General features: G+C 42.4%; 1 protein-coding gene across 4 annotated transcripts in view; it reads right to left on the bottom strand.

Moving 5' to 3' along the window:
- SLC35A5 (solute carrier family 35 member A5) overlaps positions 1-22,558 on the bottom strand; it is a 712,931-nt gene that overhangs the window by 486,399 nt on the left and 203,974 nt on the right. For all 4 annotated transcript variants that reach the window (XM_044072367.1, XM_044072365.1, XM_044072366.1 and 1 more), the window contains exon 3: positions 13,684-13,843. In XM_044072367.1, coding sequence (XP_043928302.1) covers positions 13,684-13,843 — 160 coding nt within the window. The remainder of the gene's footprint in view (positions 1-13,683; positions 13,844-22,558) is intronic.

Genomic DNA, 22,558 nt, shown 5'->3' with positions numbered 1-22,558 from the left:
GGTTGAAGGAGGCAACCGGATTGGTGGATGAGCTGTTAAGTGATTAGAGTGGCAGAAGAGTTAAAAAGTCTGGAGAGGTGCCTAGTATTTTTTAAAGATAAAACCAAGAAAAGAGTTTGTGACCTGAAAGCCACTACACTGGGCCTACCATCAGTCACAGGCATGTAAAAGAAGATGCTCAACAAAGACTGTTTGCTTGTCTTTTCGGCTTTTCCTGGTTAGGGGTCGCCACAGTGGAACTCCGGTCTGCTAATGATTGGCAGTAGATTTTTATGATGCCGAGTTGCCAGCCCGATGCCCAACCTTCAGTGAAGGCACGCCCATTCACGCATGTCTTTCAGAGGCCACTCTACCATGGGGAGGGCATGCAGACTCCACACAGAAGGCACTCCAGCCGAGAATCGAACAGGAAAACCTCTTGCTGTGAGGCAACAATGCTTCCGCTGTACCACCGCGGCTTACTATGCTCAACAAAGACTAATATCCTGAAACATGAAACAGTGCAGCTTTCTATAGGGATAGGTTTTGACATCTGAAGATGATCCCATCACTATGAATCATGGCAAAGATGGACCAAGAGTTGGAGATGGATATGGTCTACTTCAACTTTAACGAGGACTTCATTTCCATTCTACGAAAAGTGTTGCCAAATTAATTAAAAGCAACATGGCGTGGATAAACAGCAAGACATGATGCTGGTCAAACAGAAAGGTATAGAAGTTGTCAAACAGGAATTAAGTTATCAAACTAATTAACAACTGAGGTGATATAATGATCTGTACTTCAGACATTACTTAAAATATTAAGCACAACATCTTATATAAACTCATGAACAGGGGCAGATCATTTGCCAACAATATGTGGTTGAAGATTATGCAGAATTAAGAACCACCTGAAAAGACTCACCATCAAGTCAGAAAAACAGCAGCCAAGATTTAAAGAAGCACAGAACTTAAAGAGATAAAGATAGTAAAGAGCAATTCATCTGCTTTCTTGTGAACAAGCTGTAATTACTTCTTAACTGATGTTAAGAAAAAAAAATGCCATTTCTGAATATCCAATGGTTCAGAAAGTAGTGAGGGTGCACCGTAAAAGCAGTAATGTTAGAGTAGTAGTATCATTGCTGCAGCGGTATTACATATCCATGGAAAACTTCCACGGGTGAATGCCTGCCCTTTTGGTCGGACTTCCAGAGAAAGCTTTTGCAGCCATCCACAGACTGAAGGTAGAATCCTTGCTCTACCCCAGGACATTGGTCTGATGCACAGCTAAAAGGAGGAGCTTGCACCTTTCTTCAGTTGTTTAAAAATGTACTAACAAGTGTTCCATGGGTGGGAGAACTTACTTTTCCAGATCCCCAGTCTGCCATGCCCTTAAGGACCTAGACTTAGGAATCTGTATGTGAAATGTCCGGCTTGGGGCCCCAGCAATAACCAGTCTGGCAGGAAAAACAAAAGTCTGAACTGTCTAGTACTATTACTGCAGTCTGTTGGTGGTGGTGGGGACTAGACATACAGACTAAAAAGAAGTGTCCTCTGCCCCGATAGATTTAAGGTAGTAAAAGCAGAAATAAACAGGAGTAGAAAGGTGAAAGATTCTACTGCACTGGTGACCCCTTGACATAAACACCTACTGTTAACATGAGGTTGTTCATGCAAATGTACTGTGTTCACAGTACGAATGAACAATACTACTTATACATGAGGAAGGTACTTAAAGCAGTTAGGACCATCATGGCATGCCGGCTGACCTAGCATGCCCAGAAGGAATGGAGTGGCAAATTCCATCCTGCAGCTGGACTGTATATTCAACTTACAATACTTCAAAAAGATGTGAACAGATGTCCATGTGTCTGCCTCACAAACTCTCTCAGTCTACTGTGGTGGCTACAGCAACAACAGAGTGGGCTATAAGCTCCTGCAACCAGGACTTCGTTACTCTCATAACTGAAAGAGACAGTCTGAAAGCCACTTAAAAAGGGTCAGTTTAGAAACTGTCCTGTTATTCTGGCACAATAAATAAGTGCTGGTCTGTTTTTTTTTCCTTCTGAAATCGTACAGTCTAGATGTGTATATAGCATCCCGACAGTTACGGCACAAAATCACACACAGAATAACTTGACAGGGTACCAGCTTATAGAGATCATTACTGTTGTAAAGGAAAGGAAGGACAGAAGATTGGGAGGTAAATAGCTTTAATGAGGGTCTGCTCACAGACTGGTTTATTTACAAATGAAGGGCTAACCCTCATGCTCACCCAACCCTTTTGAAAGACTGTGCAAGGCTCCCTCCACAGGATGGCATGTGGTTCCTAGACCCTTCGAGCTGATGAGATAGCCATGAGAAATTAGAATCACCAGACAGGAATTTGTGTCACATGGGAGCTTGATTGAAAATCAGATAGGTGAAGCTTCTCGGTCACAAAGTTCGGAACCCATGGAGGTGGCAACTGTTTCCTTGGGAGGGTTAAGGTTCAAGACCCCCTTGGGAATATTGTACTCACAGCAGGAGGAAAATGAAGAGTATGGGGAAAACAAAGGTAGAAAGATGCAGCTTGATGGATGCATAACACTGCCTACTCTGGAAAAGTTCTGTTGAAATACTGCAAACCTTGAGGTGATCTAGCCTCCAGAGGTGGCAAGTAATTGGAAGGTATTCAGGAGAAAAACTTTCAGCTCTGAGATAAGACATCCTGTGTGCTTGATTTCCTGCTTTTCTGTAGAATGCGTAGTACCTTTTTTGAGAAATTATCCCAGCTTGATATTAGGCAGACCATCCATGCTGTCAACCTGAGGCTGGCAACCCTGCAGTCTAGCAGGCATGCCTTCTCTTGAGTCAGAAGGCTGTAGGACTGTGGGATAAGATGAAATTCACCCCACTGCTGAAATGCACCTGTTAGGAGAACCAGGAATGTGTTGTCCATCAACAGGCTATTAACATGAGTTTGGCTCCTCCCTTTACGTCTCTTCAGAGGATCCTAAGAATCAAGGGGAAGGAAAAAAAGACATGCAGAAGGGTCCTCTGTTTAGAGGATGGTAAAGGCATTTAATAACCAGGCTGTTTTACATAGGTTACATGGAGAAGAGCTTGTGTGTCTAACAGAAGCACTTGAAGGGTCTGGCACTACACCACCCTGTGTGCGTCAGACTGAAAAAATCTTTGAATACAGCTTCCTTTTCCTGCTGTTAGATGTGGATATATGTAACTCGTCTGATATCTAGCTGTGGTCTGGAGGAATGTAAATCTTGTGCAGGTAGAGACTAAGATGAAAAGCTGCGTTTCATATCATGACTTATTAGCGTAGCTGGCACACTCCCCCCTTGTTCATCTAACAGATTACTGCAGAGTTATATGTAATCATCTTGAGAATTCATGGGTGCCAGGCTGTCTTAAAAACCCTCAAGGCTTATGACTTCCTACCATTAGTGTTGCATAATTCTTGTACCTAGAGTTTGTTGAAGACAGAACTGTGCATGAGATCCAACTACCTTCTGCATCAAAAATGGCATCCTCCAGCTGCTTCTCACCTGATGAGACTACCAAAGTGCTTAACAGCCAGTATCGGTAGGAACATCCTGTCCAATGACTGAAAATGTGATAATTTAAAAAGACGTTTCTTGTTTGAAACAGAAAAAAAAAACCCACCCTGTTCAATGAGTGACTGTTTGTCCCACAATTTTCTTAGGTATCACTGGATTTTCCTTGTGCAGCCTGGCTAGCAGTACCATCCGGATGGAAGTTGACATGTAGCCCAAGCACTTTAGGAACATCTAGGGTGACATTCAGTATTTTGTGCTGTATCTACAAAGAAACAACCTCCAAATGCTTTACCTTGTTCTGGGGCAAAAGCAGCTTGAACAATTGTCAGAAAGATCATCAGTATTCAACTATGTAGTGTGAATTAAGCAGGTTCAAGAAGAATCTTAGGTTGGTCAAGCAGCACAATTAGTAGTTCAGAGCCCTCTGTGTCTTCTGTGTATGAAGCCTTAAATCAGGCATTCATACAGGTAAGGGAAGATATGTATTCCCAGAGCTGGGAGGACACTGATGTAGAGCCTTTGTTAAATGATCTGAGTGCAGCAGAAAATAAAGGCTAAAGTGTCACTGACTTGTTCTGAACCTTATGAATTACCTGTGCTGTTTTCTGACAAGAGAAAAGTACAGTTGTGTTACTTACCATAAATGTAGATGTTTGAGTGTATTCACTTTTGCAGTCATTACATTTGGGTTATCTGCTTGCAGTAACCCTCATTTGACCTGATTAAGTCTTGGGTCCTGCGTCAGTTGCTGTCCCTTCTTCCATGACGTCAGGTCGTCAGGGGTATAAAACATGCAGCCGACGCCATTACATCAGTTTTTCTTGCCCCAGATGTCAGGTGCCCCCCTAATGGGAAGCAAATAAGTCTATAAATACAAGGATATACCTCCAACAAAAAAGCAAATACACAAAAAAGCTTTACAGCATAGTAAGTGAGAGTAGAGGTAAAGCCAAAAGAAAGGGGGCTGGAGGGAGGGTAACCAGGACTGCAACAGTGAATACACTCGAACACCTACATTTATGGTAAGTGTACACAACTGTACTATGTTCTTAGTGTTTCACTGTTGCAGTCATTACATTTGGGTAGATTCCCAAAGCTAAGGTTGGAGGAGGAATTTAAATAGAATTAGGACCAGCTATAAGGCCCTGCAAGACTGCAGTGACAAAACCAGTGCTGGATTTAGAGAAAATTAGCAAATGATAATGCTTGGTGAAAGTATGTACAGAACTCCAGGTAGCAGCTTCTAGGATGTCCCTAGTAGGGACGCCCCTGAGAAAGGCTGTAGAGATAGATGCAGCCCTGGTTGAATGAGGTCTGATGCCCTGTGGGATAGGTTTTCCACGGTACTTATAGCAGAAATGAATGTAGTGGCCTATCCATTTTGAAATGGTTTGTTTTGAAATAGCTTTCCCCTCTGTCCCTGCAGCAAATGCCACCAGCAGTTCAGATTTCCTTTGAGGTTTAGTCCTGTCCCAAGTAGAATCTAAGCAGTCTGTGCACATCTAAAGAGTACAGTATCCGTTCCCCTTTGTTCTGTGGGTTAGGAAAGAAGGTAGGCAAATGAATGGACTGATTAAGAGCCACACTGGATACCACCTTGGGCATGAAGGAGGGACTGGTTCTGAGGGACACCCTGTCCGTATGAAAGATGATGAAAGGTTCCACTGCCATAAGGGTCTGTAATTCAGATACCCTTCTTGCAGAAGTGATTGCTAAAAGGAAAGCTGTTTTCCAGGAAAAAAATTTTAAGTCTGCAGTAGCAGCTGGCGTGAAAGGAGGAAGACTGAGTTTCTCAAAGACAAAGTTAAGATCCCAGGTTGGAGTTTGAGCTCTCCTGGGTGGCCTTAAATTTTTGGCCCCTCTGAGGAACTGCTTGAGCAGTGGGTGAGAGAAGACTGGAGGGCTCAGTGCTATAACGAGCCGAAATGGCTGAGGCATGAATTTTGATGGAGGAAAAAGACAAGCCCTTATGAAACATCTCAGTCAAGTATTGTAGAATCTGGATGTAAATTGGGCACTGCTGTGTTCATTCCTTGAGATTGGTTCCAGGCACAGAATCTTCCATTTTGCAGCATATGATTTTCTAGTACTAGGCCTCCTTGCCTCTAAAATGATATCCATCACTAATTTACTGAGGGATGGTAAAGGAGAGATTAGGTAATTAGCCAGGCTGCTAGGTTCAGGATTTGCAGCTGAGGGTGCAGAATCTGGTTCCCCTGCTGAGACAACAGGGATGGAGTCTGAGGCAGGTGCCATGCGTGACACACTGCGCAAGAGTGGGTACCAGTGTTGGCGAGGCCAGTCTGGTGCAATTAAAATCATCCTTGGCTTGTCCTGTTTGATCTTTAGTAGTACCTTGGAGAGCAGACGAAGACGAGGAAAGGCATAAACTGATAGGTGAAGGATACAGCATCCACTTTCCAAGCTAGCTTGTCGGGAATCCTTGTGCAAAATTTGTCCAGTTGATGGTTCTGGGGGAAGGCAAACAGGTCTATATATCTGGGCTCCAACATTTGCTTGTCAACATGTTGAAAATCCTTGGTTCCAGTTTCCACTCGTGCAGGTTCATGAGGTTTCTGCTTAGTCCGTCTGTCAGTATATTTAGTTTTCCTGGCAGGAAATGTGCTTGTAGATTCACTTGGAAGCTCAAGGCTGTGTTCCACAATGCCATGGCTAGTCTGCAGAGGGGGTAAAAATGTGCACCCCCCCCCCTGCTTGTTTATGTACCACATGACAGTGGTGTTGTCCATCTTTACCATTAGTTGTCCTGGAAGAATGTGGTCCTTGAAGGCTGTCAGAGCATTCTGTACAGCTGACATTCCCTTTTGATTTATGTGCAGGTGCATTTGACTTGGGTTCCATTTGCCTTGAATCCACTTGAGATACCATTGTAGTTTCCTTGTATATGGAATTAGAAGAATGCAAGAGGCCATGAACCCAAAGGCTTGCAGTATTTGCCTTGCAGATAGCTGGGTTTTTGTGGCCACTTGTTTGAAGTAAGTTGTCAAATGAATCCGTTTCTCTGGGAAGTTGTATTCAAGCTTGCTCCCAGGAATATAATTTGTTGATAGGGCACCAGGTGGGATTTCTTTTCGTTTATGGTGAACCCCAAACAAGTCAGTACCCTTTGAACAAAGGTCAGATGATTCAAAAGAATGTCCTTGCTTTCTGCCTGAATTAGACAATCGTTCAGGTATGGGCATATTTGAATATTTCTTTCCCTGCAAAATACAATGACTGGAGCTAGGTACTTTGGCTTATCTGCTGCGCCCAGGGTATTCACAAAGGGCAGTGCAGTGAACTGATAGTGCATGTAGCCTGCTTTGAAGTGTAAGTATCTTCTGCAAGACTCCCCGATAGGGATATGCAGGTATGCTTCTTTTAAGTCTAGTGCTGCCAACCATGCATCCTTGCCTAGCATAGGAAGCAGCTGGTGAAGAGTCAGCATTTGAATTTTGGAATCACCAGAAAGGAGTTTAGAATAGAAAGGTCCAGGATAGGATGCCAAGTACTGCCTTTTCTGAATACCAGGAAAAGTCTCGAATAGAAACCTCGTTCCTTTTCCTCTTCTGGTACCAACTGAATAGCTCCCATACTCAAGAGAGAGAGTACTTGATTTTGGGCCTCTGCCCACTGATTTGGGGGTAGATCTGGCCACCTGCTTGGTGTTGGTAATGTGTGGAAGTAAAATCTGTATCCTTGGGACACTATATTTAAAACCCATTTGTCCTGGGTAATGACTTCCCAGTTTTTGGCCTGCAGACCAATCTTTCCACCTAAAGGAGCATTCAGTTGGGAAGTGCTTGGAAGTTTTAAAAGCAAGTCATTGAGACAGTTTTCCATAGGGGGGAGTCTTACTACTCCCAGATTTGGGTGTGGAAACCCCCACTGCTTAGTCTTGTGTGTCCCCTGGGACTGAAACCTGGGGTTTCTGCTGTGTCTGGGTTTGGCTTGAGGAGACCTGGAAGGGGTTGGAAAGGACCAATTCTTAGAGGGTCAGTGCCTACTAAATCTAGGAGGCTGAACTTGTAAGAAATCTTTAACAGTTTAAATAGATTTAGCTTTATCTTCCATCTTTTTAAGAACTTTCTCAGCCTTGTTGCCAAACAGGTAGTCATGATTTAAGGGAGCATCCAACAATTTAGCTTTAACATGATCAGGCAAAGATTGCTCCTTAAGCCAAGCATGCCTTCTGAGCACAGACCCAGTAACAGCAGCCCTGCAAGAGGCCTCTAATGAATAAAATCCACATTGCAAAGTATGTTTTACAACCTGTTCAGTAGAATGCATTAAATCCTGTAATTCTTTATTCTCCACACAGTCAGGAATAATCATCATTTTCTGTTTAAGCAATCCAATGACATGTTGTTGATATTTTAACATATGAAACTGGCAGTTTCAAGCCCTAATAGCAAAGGCTGCAGAAGTGTAAACCTTCTTACCCCATCTATCCAGCACCCTGGAGTCTCTATCAGAAGAGGTATGATTTTTAGCAGTAGAAGACTTCATGCCCTTGGGTCCCTGTGAAATAGTCTCTGGATCCGCAATAGGATTTTTAAAAAGGAACTTGTGAGAATCAGGAACCCTGTAATATCGGTCGGGTTTTCTGAGAGCAGGAGGCAAAGAATCAGGTGACAAACTAGATTCCGAAAAAGCTTAATCAACAATGTCTAGTACAGGAGGAATAGTTAAAGGCCTATACTGAGGCAGGAGCAAGAAATCCCTAAGCCTATTTTTTTGAATCAGAAAAATCCTGGCTTTCCCAGTGGAAATGCTCCCTTAGAGTATGTAAGGTTTCATCAAAAGAAAAATCCTCTGAAGGGGAAGCAGAGGGAATAGAGTCCTCTGCATCAGAATCCTCATTAGTAGATAAGGGCAAATCCAGATCATCAGAAGAATCAGAAAAATCAGAATCCTGGTCAGAAGATTCATAAACAACTTCAGTCCTAGGTCTCTTAGAAGAGGGAGTTGGCTTCCCCAGATTAGAGTTATAAGATCTTCAGCCATTCTTATCATTTGTTTTTTAGGCATAGAGGCCTGAGCATGTGGCCTGTGAGTAGTTTTTTTTAGGCATGGTTCGAGATTTAGGCCTAAATGAAGAAGGAGGCGGTTTAATATGCAAGTCGGTATGCCAATACACCCTCAGAAGCCGGTGTCTGCACAGCGGCTCCTGACCCATCCAAGGTAGAGACCTCCACAGGTTCCATAGTTGAAGCATCTCGCGACATACTGGACTCCGAATGGGTCTCAGTATAGGCCTGCAAATCAGAAGTAGTGGGTATCAGGGGCTGCGAAAGTGCCTCACCGAGTACTGACGAACTGGTGACCGGCTTAGAAGAAGCATCGTCGGCAGTTTTGGACCTCGGTGGCCTGTCTCTGTCTTTATCTTTGCGTTTTTTTGGAAATCCCGGTAGTCAGATGGCCAACTGACGACATTTCTGGATAATTAAACCGAGAACCGAAATATTTAGAGGCAGAAATATACAGACGATGGATAGTGCGCTGATTAAATAAAGCACAAAACCAACAGCAAGGTAAGTAATGGTCAGGCCTAAGCAAGGAATACAGGACGAGTGAAAATCTTTGAGAGGCATTTGCTTTCCGCAAGTAATGCAATTATTAACTTTTACTGACATCAGTAAGGAGCAAGAAAAGGTTTCCCCAACGGGGTACTTTGCTTTAGTTGAAGACTTCGGTTCTGAAACTCGAAAACAAAAATTTTAGGAGTCGGCTGACTGGCACTTGCAGACTGCTTCTGCTTCAGGCACCGCACAGCATGAAAGACTGATGTTATGGCATCGGCTGCATGTTTTATACCCCTGAGTCTTGGAAGAAGGGACAGCAACCAACGTAGGACCCAAGACTTTGTTAATCAGGCCGACTGAATGCTACTGCAAGCAGATAATCCAAATGCAACTACTGCAACAGTTAACACAAAGAACATCAGATATATGCATACCAGAGGTCAAAGGAAACCAGTTTTGGAAGACTTGAATGAGAATACATTCTGAAGTGTTAACATTTCTGAAGGTAACCATATTCAAAATGTGTCCAGACTTATTTGTAAATACTTCCTGTCCAATACTGCCTTCTGCACACTGTCCTTTTTTGTTGCTACGACCATTTTTTGAAGAGTTTGGAATAGCATCCCATTCCATGTTCTTCTTTGTCTGAGATCCTCTCTAACATTACACCAGGACACAGTAGAGTAAAGATATGTTTAGTCCCTTCTGTCTCATCTAGAAAGGAAGAAATGGCTCTGAATTCTGTTTTGCAGCCCAGGAACACAAACCTCCCTTACCCAACTGTCTGTTGCCAAAAGTAATCTCTCTCTCTTTTTTTTTTTTTTTTTAAACAGGAGAGCCTCCCGTTCACAGGACCATAAACTAGTGACTTTCATCTTAAACATTTTCAAAGCTCCATCTAATATCTCAGAATTCAGGGATTTCAATAGTATTAACCTCAAATTCTGTGATAAGGTTTCAAAATGTATCCATAGCAATATCAGCTCTGATGAAAATACAGCAGGTAGCTTCATGAAAGAGTTGGACATTGACTTATATAATATACAGAGCTGGCAGTTCCAACCAGAACAACATTTAATGGGAAATTCAAAAGCAACCCCTCCTTAGTTGTACTCAAACATAAACTTTCAAATAAAAAATAAAACATTTTCCTTAAATCATACAGCAGGTCCACAAACCCTCGTATCAAGGATAGTATCATAAACATTACTAAAATAACTTAAAATACTATTAGGTCTCCTAAAGACATGAACATAGGTTAACAGCTTAAGCTAACAATTAAAAATCCCTCTTCCTCTACATTAGGAAACAAAGGAACAACACCCAGGATTGCTCAGAAGTTATTCAAAATGGCACCACCTATTCAGTTACAAAAGACATTGCCAATGTACCTGCAAACCAATTCAGTGCTTACTGTACCCCAGAGACTTTTCAAAGTCCACATAACACTGAATCCCTTAAACCTACTGCTATCACAAAGGAACTTGTACTTAAGGTACCTTCTAAGACAAAAAATACATCTACGGGGATGACAATATACTTGCTTGTATAATAAAACAGTACTATTCATGCCCTGACAGAGTCGCTCCTCAAACTGTTTAACCAAAGGTTAGATATACAGACTTTGTCCCTGAAGTTTGGCGCACTGCAGTGATGATGCCACCTCACAAGGGAGTCTTTTATCACTGCCCTTGGGAATTAAGGGCCTATTAATCTGCTGTTAAGTCGCATCTGCAAAGCCATGGAATGAAAGTAATATAACTGAAAACTATGACATCAAAAATCTCATTAGACATGACCAGTAGTAGTTTTTGGCTTTGTCAAAGGAAGATCCTGATTAATGAATCCGTCAACATTTTAAAGTGAGTTACAGACTGTCGACAGTGGTCACGCCATTCACACAGTGTAGCTTGACCTAGTGAAGGCATATGCCACCATACCCCACACTTGCACTGTAAGGAAGAGTACCATTTTAACAACTGATCTTTGTTGGTAAGACAGACAGCAAACCAGCTAAAAGAAAGAAACCGAACACTGTGAGCATGTGCCTCATCAGAAAGAATGAAGGTAACCAGTGCTGTTCCTTAAGGCCCAGTGTAGGGACCCTTAATTCTGGCATTTATTTTTCTGAGCTCCACACCAGAAAAAAAGACCTCTGGCTAGCTAAGTCTGCAGATGACTGCAAACAGTGAGTTACTGTCAAGTCGTCCTCCAATACCCTAACAGTTCTGCAAGTATTCTTTCAAAGCACTTACCCAAAATGCAGGTATGGCTTATAGGTCGATAGTGGTCTATGGAATTAGCATCCCCCACCTCTCTGGAATAGGAACAGTCTCCCTCAATAATTCAGCATATTTAAGGTTTCCTGAAATAAAGTATCCATTTAGTCCATTTGTTCATACTAAAGTTGTAGCTGTTTTATATAAAAAAAAAAGACTGATTACAGGAAATATATATCATTGCCTTCAAATTCAGCTGCGTCATTTCAGGTACTGGCCAATGGCTAATTAGAGAAACATTTGCTGGAAAACAATTTAAGTACGGCACTAGTGTCTTAGTAAATAGTTATTTTCAACAATATCTAAACCTAGATTGCTTCTTTATCCTTTCTTATATGCTTGAAAAATGCCTTCTTATTATCCCTGGTATAAATTTCAAGATCTTTCTCATACATATAGCACGTTTTCCTAAGATGTTTTCTAACTTCTGCTTAGCTCTTGTGGTATTTATTCAAGTTATACTCGGTTGGGTGGAACTTGTATTTTTTTCTGAAACACATTTTTCCCCGTTTCTCGGTTTCCCTAAATTACCTTGCCCACAATATCAAATCTATTTCCTTTAAGTGTACATTTGGTATGTACCTATCCACATTGCTGCTTATGACATTATAAAAAGCTTTCCATGAATCTACAATATCTAGTTCTCATACTATCCACTTATTTCCATTCTCTCAAATAATTTCTAAAATGAAAATAGGCTCCAAGATGAGATTTATATTCTCTGTCTGCTATAAATTTCTTATTCTGCATGTAACCACTTATTGCCTAGTTACACAGAAATGGTCTGAATCACAAAGTTCAAGAAAAAGAGAGAAGGAATATAAACTGGATTTTCTCCTTCACCCAGTCCCATCCAGAGTACTACTATTCCCTACAGAAATAATGACAATTTGAGTACAGCCACATGTACTACCAAAGAATATAACGTCACTTGAAGGATCACGATATGAGGACAAGTCCTTCCAATCAGCGCTTGGTTCATTCAGATCCCCAGCTATGATGGCAAACATTTTGGTTAATAACCCTGACAGTGTTCTTACACATTCCTCTGTTTTAATTTTTTGATCGACTGGGGGGGGTTGTGATAGAACAAACCTACTTTTATAAGTAAACCATTTCTCACGATTTTAACACACAGTAATTCAACACCAGTCCCCTTAAGTAACACATAAGGGTGAAGTGAATATTTTGAATAGCCTGATGCTCTATTTTCATTCCTATTATTTTTATAATTATGAAGACCACTATATCTTTTAATCAATAAGGGCTTATTTAGGCTTAAGAACCAAGTTTCGGTTATAAGAACTACATCCAAGTCTTCACCAATAGCTCTCTTTCTGATCCACTAACTCAACACTTCTTATCTCAGTCTCTCATCACTCCAACTTTTATCTGATGTTCATCTTTTCCTATACACTTTTAATCCTTATCAGTCCCTTTTCATCTGAGCTTTTGCCCTTCTTACCACTCCTAGAGCTTTCTTCCATCTGCTTACGCCCTTCCCTTCCCTGTCACTGCTCTTACGACTCATCTATCCATGCAGAGTGCCTCTTCTGAACAGATTATCTCGTGTTCTCTCATGCTTGCCTTGATGGAGCCGTACAGCTGCTAAAACTATAACTTAATTGGCGGCAGAAACAGCATTTCCCACCTTGTTTCTTAAATAACATAATTTGATCTTACTGCTCCAAGTCTCACAGCATGACACTAGCAAAGTGAACATTCTAAGCAGCTCCATTCCACCAACAATCAAAGAAACATTTTCAAAATAAGGTATGTATGTATATGTGCATATTCACATTTCCTCAGTATGATGCACCTCAAAAGAAAGAAGGAAAGAAACGTTTCTTCAGTAAAACCCACACTATGAGAGGAGCAAAACATTAGGAAACAAGTTCCATAACAAGTAATACGGACAACTGCTGCACTATGGTTTAACCAAAATTTAAAACAAAAGCAATGTTATAAGATGATGATTTTATGCAATGTGGTGCTGCGGTAGCATTGTCGCCTCACAGTAGGATGTTGTCCTGTTCGATTCTCAGCTAGAGTGTCTTCTGTGTGGAGACCTGCATGAATGGGCGTACCTTCGTTGAAGGTTGTGCGTCAAGGCCAGCAACTCGGCACATAAAAATATGCTGCCTATCATTAGCGGACTGGAGTTCTGCTGTGGCAACCCCTAACCGGGAAAAGCCAAAAGACACAAGTTATAAGATGATTTTATGCAAGCACTCTCACTCACCATCAAGCCACTGAGCTTGCTCTCTACCTCAGAATCAAAACGCAGGACTGCTACACAAAAATGTCAGCTGTTATAATAAACAACGTAATTACCACTTACCTTCATTAGCTGAGAACTTCATGAGAAGGATACGACTAGAAGCCAGCAAAACAAACACTGCTCCCAGAACCACAGTAAACACAGTTGATCTGGAGCAGAAAATAGAACACGGGCATATTTTCTTTGCCATAATCCTTCCAGATGATCCACAGTCAATGCCCTGTTGCCAGAGGGGAGAGAAATAAGTGCTGTAAAATATTATAGTACAGTGGCAAGTGCAATGCAGTAATTTAGGGCTCTAGGCTGCAACCTAAAAAGGCAGTCACTTGAATCATGCAGCTTCATTTTCATAGTATGCAACTCTAATGAACACCATGGTAACACCTAAACACTGCTTTGCTTAAGCATATTTAGTTAAAATACACCTTCTCTATTACTTACAGAAACACACTGAATCAGAAATGCATCATTTTTTCAAAGCATTAAATGCAAGCCACTCTTCAGAAATAAAGCTCAAACTCCGCTCACTGTCAAATGGACAAATTGGTGATTACTAGGCTAATGGCACCACAGCCTTTTCAAGCCTAGCCAATAATACCCAGGATATGACAACATGCAAGCAATAATGCCCACCAGGGTGTGTGTAATGTGTAATTAAAGCCACCCAGGGGTGTTATGAGGCCTGAAGCCACAGGTGAAGGGCCTCTAAATCCCTGGAAGTGCATTAATTACACATTAACACACACCCTGGACAGCATTATTGTGTTTAGAGAATGGGCACTCTGTAAAATTATTTTATTTACTTATATATATATTTTTTTTAGTTTATTTTTGATGTAAAATAGTTCCTCCGCCTAATGTTTCAGGCTTGCCGTAGTATATGTTAATGGTGTCGAAGGAAGTATTTTACATACAGAATATAACATTTAAAAAAATAACCAAGTATTTACTTTATTTTTTGGACCCTTACTGCTAAATTGTATGGTTGGCAGTCATTGGAGATTGAAATTACTAAATAATGACATATGTCTGAGCTTCAGATTTTTATTTCCTTCAGAAAATTCATGCTAACATAAATCCTTTACTGAAGCAACTTTGTAATTTTATAAGAGCAACAATTACAATCTGTTTCCATTTTACAGCCTTTATTTCCCCTTTATTTTAGTCTTTATCCAGATTTATTCAGCTGAAAGGTCCAGAAGTACGCAAACTGCTTTACTGCTGCAAGAAGTCCACAAACACACACACACACACACACACACACACACACACACACACACACACACACACACACACACACACACACACACACACACACACACCTCTGCTTCAGAAAAATGCATGCTAATAAAAACAGTCATTCTATCAACTTTCTAAGTTTATAAGAGCAATATTTAAAAAAAGCCCCTATTTTTAGCCCTTTGTTTCCTCATTATTTGAGGCTCGTCATAGGTCTCAACCTTCCATCACCAAAATGAGGAACACTTGTCTTCGTAATGTGGAACAAATGGGCAAAATGTGGAACACATACTAATGGCTTACTAACAACTTCAACTAGGAAGGTCATGGGATGGTTAAAATATGCTGGTTTTACTTATAAAGAAGATCCTTAAATTAATTAATATGATTAATTTCTATTTATCATGGATTTCACTTAAAATTCCTAACACTGAATGTGTGACAGACTCTTTCAATGTGGAACTTTGAGGAACATGAACTTTAAGACCCCAAATGAGGTACATTCCTCGTAATGAGGTACACTTGAGAGGCATGGCTCGTCTAGATTTCTTGTGCTGAGAAGTATGGTCAAGAGTTCCGCAAATCTCTTATGTGATGCTGCCAGAGATTGCTCGATCACTCTCACTCCTCACTTTCTCTCACACATGCAGATACACACTCCTGCTTTAAGGCACGCATTCACTCACAAAGGCAGACACAGCAACAATAACACACATACACACACTTTTTACCGATTCACTTATTTTCGATAATCTCTCTTTCCTACACACATACACACACAGACATGCTTATTTTACACTCGCTAAACAGCAAAAGTGCTGCTTAACGAGTGTAAAATAGTAGCGCAACTGATCTCGCTCTCTCACTCATACACACATATACTCTTGCGCACAGACAAACACATACACACACTTTTTTTTACTTTATTTTTTTATAGTTTACATTTGCTAAAACAGCAGAAGTGCTGTTTAGTGACCATAAAATAATGGCAGTTATTCTGCCCAAGCTCCATGGCAGCTTGATATGCTGCTGTGAAGCGGCGGACTCGTTTTTCAGTGGGTATTACTTGTACATTAATACCCTGCTGGAGAACCCTCGTTCTCCAATCAGGGTGCTGATGTACAGTAAGCCCAGTCTCTAATATATCTTAATTCTCCCTATATCAAATGGGGTAGTAGTTCAGTTTTACTCTTATCATACTGCATATAAATAAAGGCCTCCAACATGTGAATATCTGTCATGGTCTCTTATGCCACTCCATCACACATCCCCTGCTCCCTCTTGCGTGATCTAGTTCCCCCTATACACATGCCATTGAAACTCCCAGCAAGTAGCAAGGCCTTCAATGCCCTTTTGCTCACAGTATGGAATACCTGTCTCTAAAAGCAAAGCAATCAGCAAACAGCCATATTTTGGATTATGCTGGAAAACTACATCAAGAGGAGTCTGAAGTGGCTGCTGCAGTACAAGTGAAAGAGAAGTACAACGTGGTGTATACTTACATTTACATTTTTTTCAGCCAGATTAATACTCTGGAGTATTTGCATGATATACCAGAGTTCGTTGTCACCTCACAGTAAGACGCTGTCTGGTTAGACTCTCAGCTAGAGAGTCTTCTGTGTGGAGACATGCGTGAATGGGCATTCCTTCGTTGAAGGTTGTGCGTCAGGGCTGGCAACTCTACGTAAAAATAGACTGCCAATCATTAGCAGACCGGAGTTCCACTGTGGTGACCCCTAACTGGGAAAAGCCGAAAGACACAACAACCAGAGTTTAAGTTCTGCTTGATAAAGAGTAAAGAATTGGTTCAACCTACCAGAGAAGCAAACAAATAAAAAGTACAGTTTTGTACCTACCATAAATGTAGATGTCCGATAGGCATGCATCTGCAGTCCTTACAAATGGGTTGTCCTGTCGTCAGGCAGCCCTTCGGTCGGCCGGATTCCAAAGTCTGGGTCTGGCCTCGGCTGATGTCGCACTTCACCCGACGTCATAGCTGCAGTTATTCGGGTATAAAGGTATCAGCCGACGCCATCTTCCTCAGTGTTTCTTGCCCCAGATGCCAGGTGCCCTCTAGGAAGGCTAAATTTGGATAATTGCAAAAGTTTCCAAATAAGAGAGAGCAAATAAAAATAAACATGTATATACATATATACAAACAAATACACCATAATAGATTCCCCCAGCTAGTTAGAAGATGGGAAAATACCCTAGGAGTACCTCAGAGGGAAGGAGGAGGGTAATCCTGACTGCAGATGCATGCCTATCGGACATCTACATTTATGGTAGGTACAAAACTGTACTATGTCCTTCAAGGATGCATCTGCAGTCCTTACAAATGGGTAGAATACCATAGCCAAACTGGGGGAGGAGGAGTAATAAGATTATGGTGTAGTTAAGATCCCTTGCAAAACAGCAGTGGCAAAACCTGCTCGGGATCTGGAGTATAAGGGTAAATTATAATGCTTGGCAAATGTATGCACGGAGCTCCAAGTAGCAGCCTCTAAAATGTCTTTGGTAGCCATTCCTCGTAAAAAAGCTGTGGTAGTGGCTGTAGCCCTTGTAGAGTGAGGTCTGATGTTTTCTGGAGTTTTCTTCCCATGGTAAGAGTAACAAAATCTAATGCAATTTCCTATCCACTTAGAGATTGTCTGTTTTGAAATTGCTTTTCCTTCCATTCCTGTTGCATATGCTACCAGTAGCTGGTCAGTTTTTCTATTGCTCTTGGTCCTGTCCAGGTAGTAACGTAATTGTCTATGTACATCCAAGGTATGCAACAGTCTTTCTCCCTGTTCTGTGGGTTGGGGAAGAATGTAGGCAGGTGGATAGCCTGGTTTAAAGATACCCTGGAGACCACCTTTGGCATAAAAGTAGGATTAGTTCTCATGGACACTATCTTGATGGAAGATCAGGAAGGGCTGTACTGCCATTAATGCCTGTAGTTCAGAAACCCTTCTTGCTGAAGTGATTGCAAGCAGGAAAGCAGTTTTCCATGATAAGTACTGTAATTCTGCTGTTGCTGCTGGCTCGAAGGAGGGAGTGTCAACTTTTCTAGCACAAAGTTAAAGTCCCATGCTGGCAATGGTGGCTTCCTAGGTGGTTTTACATTTTTAATTCCTCTCAGAAACTGCCTGAGCAGAGGATGTGAGAAGACTGGAGGATCCAAGTTGTATTCTGCTGAAATAACTGATGCATGAATCTTAATGGAAGAATAGGACAGGCCATTGTGGAAGAGCTCTGCCAAGTATTCCAGGATGTTAGCTATGTTTACCAGTGACACATTTTCTCCTTTTGCAGTACTCCAAATGAGATATCTTTTCCATTTTGCTGAATAATTTTTTTCTTGTTGAGGGTCTGCGAGCCTCCAAGATAATGTCTTTAACCCTTTGAGATAAATCTGGGTTATTTGGTCTTATGCAATGTTCCAGGCAGCCAGCTGCAGTGTTTTCAGGTTTGGATGCAGGGTTTTGAAGTTGTTCTGTGTTAACAGTAAGGGAACTAGGGGCAGAGGCCATATTTGTTCCCAAGACATACTCCTCAGTAATGGGTACCAATGTTGCCTTGGCCAGTCTGGAGCTATCAGGATGATCCTTGGACGGTCTTCTTTGATCTTCAATAGCACCTTGTGCATCAAAGGAAGAGGTAGGAATGCATATGCTGTCAGGTTTTTCCAACTGAAAGATAGGGAGTCCACTTTCCAAGCAAGTGGGTGGTACGTCCTCGTGCAGAATTTTTTCAGTTGGTGATTGTGTGGGGATGCAAATAAGTCTATTTCTGGTAGTCCCCATTTCCCTGTAATGGTTTTGAAGATGTCCGGATGCAGCATCCATTCGTGAACATCCGTGGTAGTTCTGCTGAGGATGTCTGCTAGTATATTTTCTTTTCCTGGCACAAAAATTGCTTGTAACTGAATGTTGAAGCTCAGGGCCACATTCCAGAGGTCCATTGCCATCCGGCATAGAGGGTAAGAATGTGTGCCTCCCTGTTTGTTGATGTACCACATAACTGTGGTGTTGTTCGTCCTTATCAACAGTTGACCCTGTCGAAGAAATGGTCTGAATGCCTGAATTGCCAGTTTTACTGCCAGCATTTCCTTTTGATTTATGTGTAGGTGCAGCTGGTCTTGAGTCCATAAGCCTTGTATGCACTTGTCCAGCATGTGCGCCCCCCAACCGAGGTCTGAGGCGTCTGTTGTGATGGTCTGGCTTGGTTGAGTGCTGTGGAAGGGCAGTCCTTTGTTTGATTGACAGGCCTGAGCCCACCATTGGAATTCTTGCTTCAGGCATGGAATTATTGGAATTTGGGTTTCTAGGCTGTGCTTGTACTGAGACTATAAAAACTCCTTAGGTACCACTGTAACTTTCTCATATGTAGTCTGGCATGTGGAATCAATATTATGCAGGATGCCATGTAACCCAGGACTTGCAGTACTTTTCTTGCTGTTAGCTGGTTCTGCTTTGTTAATGCCATGAAGTAGAGAGGGAGTTGCTCCTGTTTTTCTACTGTTAGGAATGCCATTTGTTTTGATGTGTCCAGCTCTGCACCCAAGAAGGTTATCCTTTGGGATGGTATCAGCCTTGACTTTTTTATATTGACTGTGTATCCCAGGGCTTGCAGTAGATGAATGACCCTTTTCAAGTCTTTTGTTAATTTGTTTTGTTGTCCGCTTGTAACAGGCAGTCGCCCAGGTAAGGATAGATTTGAATTCCTGAAGCCTGCAATGAGCAATTACTGATGCCAGGCATTTCGTGAATACTCTGGGCGCAGTAGATAAGCCAAAGGGCAATGCTGAGAATTTATAATGCTCTGATCCTGCAAGAAATCTGAGGTATCTTCTGCAATTTGGTCGTATGGGGACGTGCAGGTATGCCTCCTTGAGATCTAGAGTTACCAGCCAAGACTCCTTGCCCAGCATGGGAAGAAGTTGCTGTAGGGTCAGCATTTTGAATTTTGGAACAATGAGGTATGTGTTTAAAGTGGACAGGTCGAGAATAGGTCTCCATTGGTTTTCTTTTCTTGGTACCAGGAATAGTCTGGAGTAAAATCCTTGCCCTTGTTCCATAGATGGTACCTTTTCTACAGCTCTCATCCTTAGTAAGTGAGTTATCTGTTTTAGAGCTTCTGTCTTCTGGTTTGGAGGTAGGTTTGGCATTCCTCTCTTCCTTGGTAGAGTATGGAAGTGAAACATGTAACCTTGGTCTATTGTCTGTAAAATCCATTTGTCTCCTGTGATGTAATGCCAGTTTACTGAAAATAAGGCTAGCTTCCCGCCTAAGGGTTCTTCTAGTTGTTCCCCGGTAGGCGGTGCCAGAGCCAAGTCACTGTGATTGTCCTGTGGAAGTGGTGGTGGCTGGACCTCGCTGGTTGTTAGCCTGCCACTGACGTCCCCTGTAGGCACCTCTGGATTGACCCCTGCCTCTTGAGCACCTATTCCTGCCTCTCTGAGCTCTGGAGGTGTCTGGAAAGGACCAATTCTTGGAAGGCCAGTTCCTGCTAAACCTTGGAGGCTGGACCTGCAAGAAATCCTTAACTGTCTGGACAGATTTTGCTTTCTCTTCCACCTTCAACACCTGCTGTGCAGGGGAGCCAAACAAATTGAGCTTATCCATGGGAGCATCTAGGAGCTTTGATTTAACATGGTCTGGTAAGGACTGCTCTTTTAACCATGCATGTCTTCTGATCACTGTACCAGTCATGGCTGATCTAAAGGAAGCCTCCAGTGCATCATAGCCGCATTTTAAGGAATGATTACTGACCTGCTGAATGTTATGTACCATTTCCTGAACAGATTTTTTGTCTAATGGTTCATCAGAGGACAGTTTTTTAGTTAACTGGTCTAACATAAATTCCTGATACTGAATCATGTGGAATTGACAGTTCAAGGCCCTAGCTGAAAGAGTAGCAGAAGTGTAAACTTTTTACCCCATCTCTCTAAGGCCCTTGATTCCCTTTCAGAGGGGAGGGTTTTTTTGGCAGAAGTAGCTGCTACAGCCTTGGGTCCCTGGGAGATAGTTTCGGGATCTGCAAAAGGAGCCTTATACAAATGATAATGTGTGTCCGGAACCCTGTAGTACCTATCGGGCTTAGCAGGGGCCGGAGGAAGAAAATCAGGAGCAGTACAAGCATCATTAAATGCATCATCCACAACAGTAAGTACTGGAGGAATGGCTAAAGGCCTATGCTGTGGCAAATGCAAAAGGTTCTAAGCCTTTTCCTAGAGTCTGAAAAATCCTGGCCCTGCCATTGAAATTGTTCCCTCATAGCATGCAAGGTTTCCCCAAAAGAAAATTCCTCAGGCGGAGAGGCAGAAGGAATGGACTCTTCAGCATCAGAGTCTTCATAAGGAGAATAAGGGCCCTCTGGAGGGTTTGAATTATCTGATTCATCAGAGGAGTCATCTGAAGAAACTGGCTCATGGGGCTCTACTCTAGGCCTCTTCTCTGGAGGTGGGTGAGAGGCCCTGTCTGGGTGTGGTTGGGATCCCCGGATCAAAGAAATGAGATCCTCTGCTAGACTAAGCATTTGTGAAGTAGAGCTAGGCCTGTGAGAGGGGGTCTTAGCAGGCACAGTTTTGGTAGATTTTGCTGCTTTAGCCCTGGCAAAGGCCTTAATAGACATGGATGCAGGTGGCCTAGCAGCTCCACGTGCAGGGGTAGAAATATCCAAAGGGATAGTATCAGATAAATCCTGAGAACCTACAAGAGTGGGTGGAATTTCAGTAGCAGATTCAACCATGCTGGATGAGGCCTCGGTAGGAGGTAAGCTTTCGGCGAAGGAAGAACCGGACTCGGTTTCAGCGAAACAGAGACACTCGCGGTTGGCTTAACCACGGTTTCGCCGAAACCGCGGACCCAAGTGTCGGTCCTTTTCCTTGCGCTTTTAGAAATTTGCGTAGTCGGAGGATCCGACGGCATAATGTAAGCAAAAGCGGGCCGAAAAACTCCTCAGCAAATTCGACCGACGTCTAAGCGTCCGTTGGTTGAAAGAAGCACAGGCTAGACAAGCTGCTACGTCGTGGTCTGGGCCTAAACAAGGTAAGCAGTAAGAGTGGAAATCTTTATGAGGTATTTGTTTCCCACAAGTTAAACAGTTATTCACTTTTTCTGACATCGGCCGAGGCAAGAAAGAGTCCCCAACGGGGTACTTAGCTTTTTAGAAGTCTTCGGTAGTAGTAATCTCTGGTTCTGACCGACCGGCACTTGCGAACAACTTCTGCTTCGGGCGCCACGCGGCAAAAAAGACTGAGGAAGATGGCGTCGGCTGATACCTTTATACCCGAATAACTGCAGCTATGACGTCGGGTGAAGTGCGACATCAGCCGAGGCCAGACCCAGACTTTGGAATCCGGCCGACCGAAGGGCTGCCTGACGACAGGACAACCCATTTGTAAGGACTGCAGATGCATCCTTGAAGGACATCAGACATACACACACCCACAGCAACAGGTCTGAAGGCTACATGCACAGAAATCCTAATGCTAGAGTTTGTAGGAACACAGGGCAGTACTTGCAACGTTGAGCTTGCTGCAAGCTGCTATTAGCTATATCTGTATCTTCCCACATGTTGGTGAATGGTCAACAGGCAAAACGGGAGGGTCTCTTTTCTCAAGATTTGAAATAAAGGTATGTTTAAATAACTTTCTGCACAACTTTTTTTCTGCAGTAATGATGGTGCTTTCTTGTTCTTTCCCTTTGTC

Source organism: Protopterus annectens, chromosome 5.part0 (genome assembly GCF_019279795.1).
Source record: "Protopterus annectens isolate FY-2018-M chromosome 5.part0, PAN1.0, whole genome shotgun sequence".
Lineage (NCBI taxonomy): Eukaryota > Metazoa > Chordata > Ceratodontiformes > Protopteridae > Protopterus > Protopterus annectens.
The sequence above is the reverse complement of the archived record's forward strand: the minus strand, read 5'-3'. Positions and strand labels throughout refer to the sequence as shown.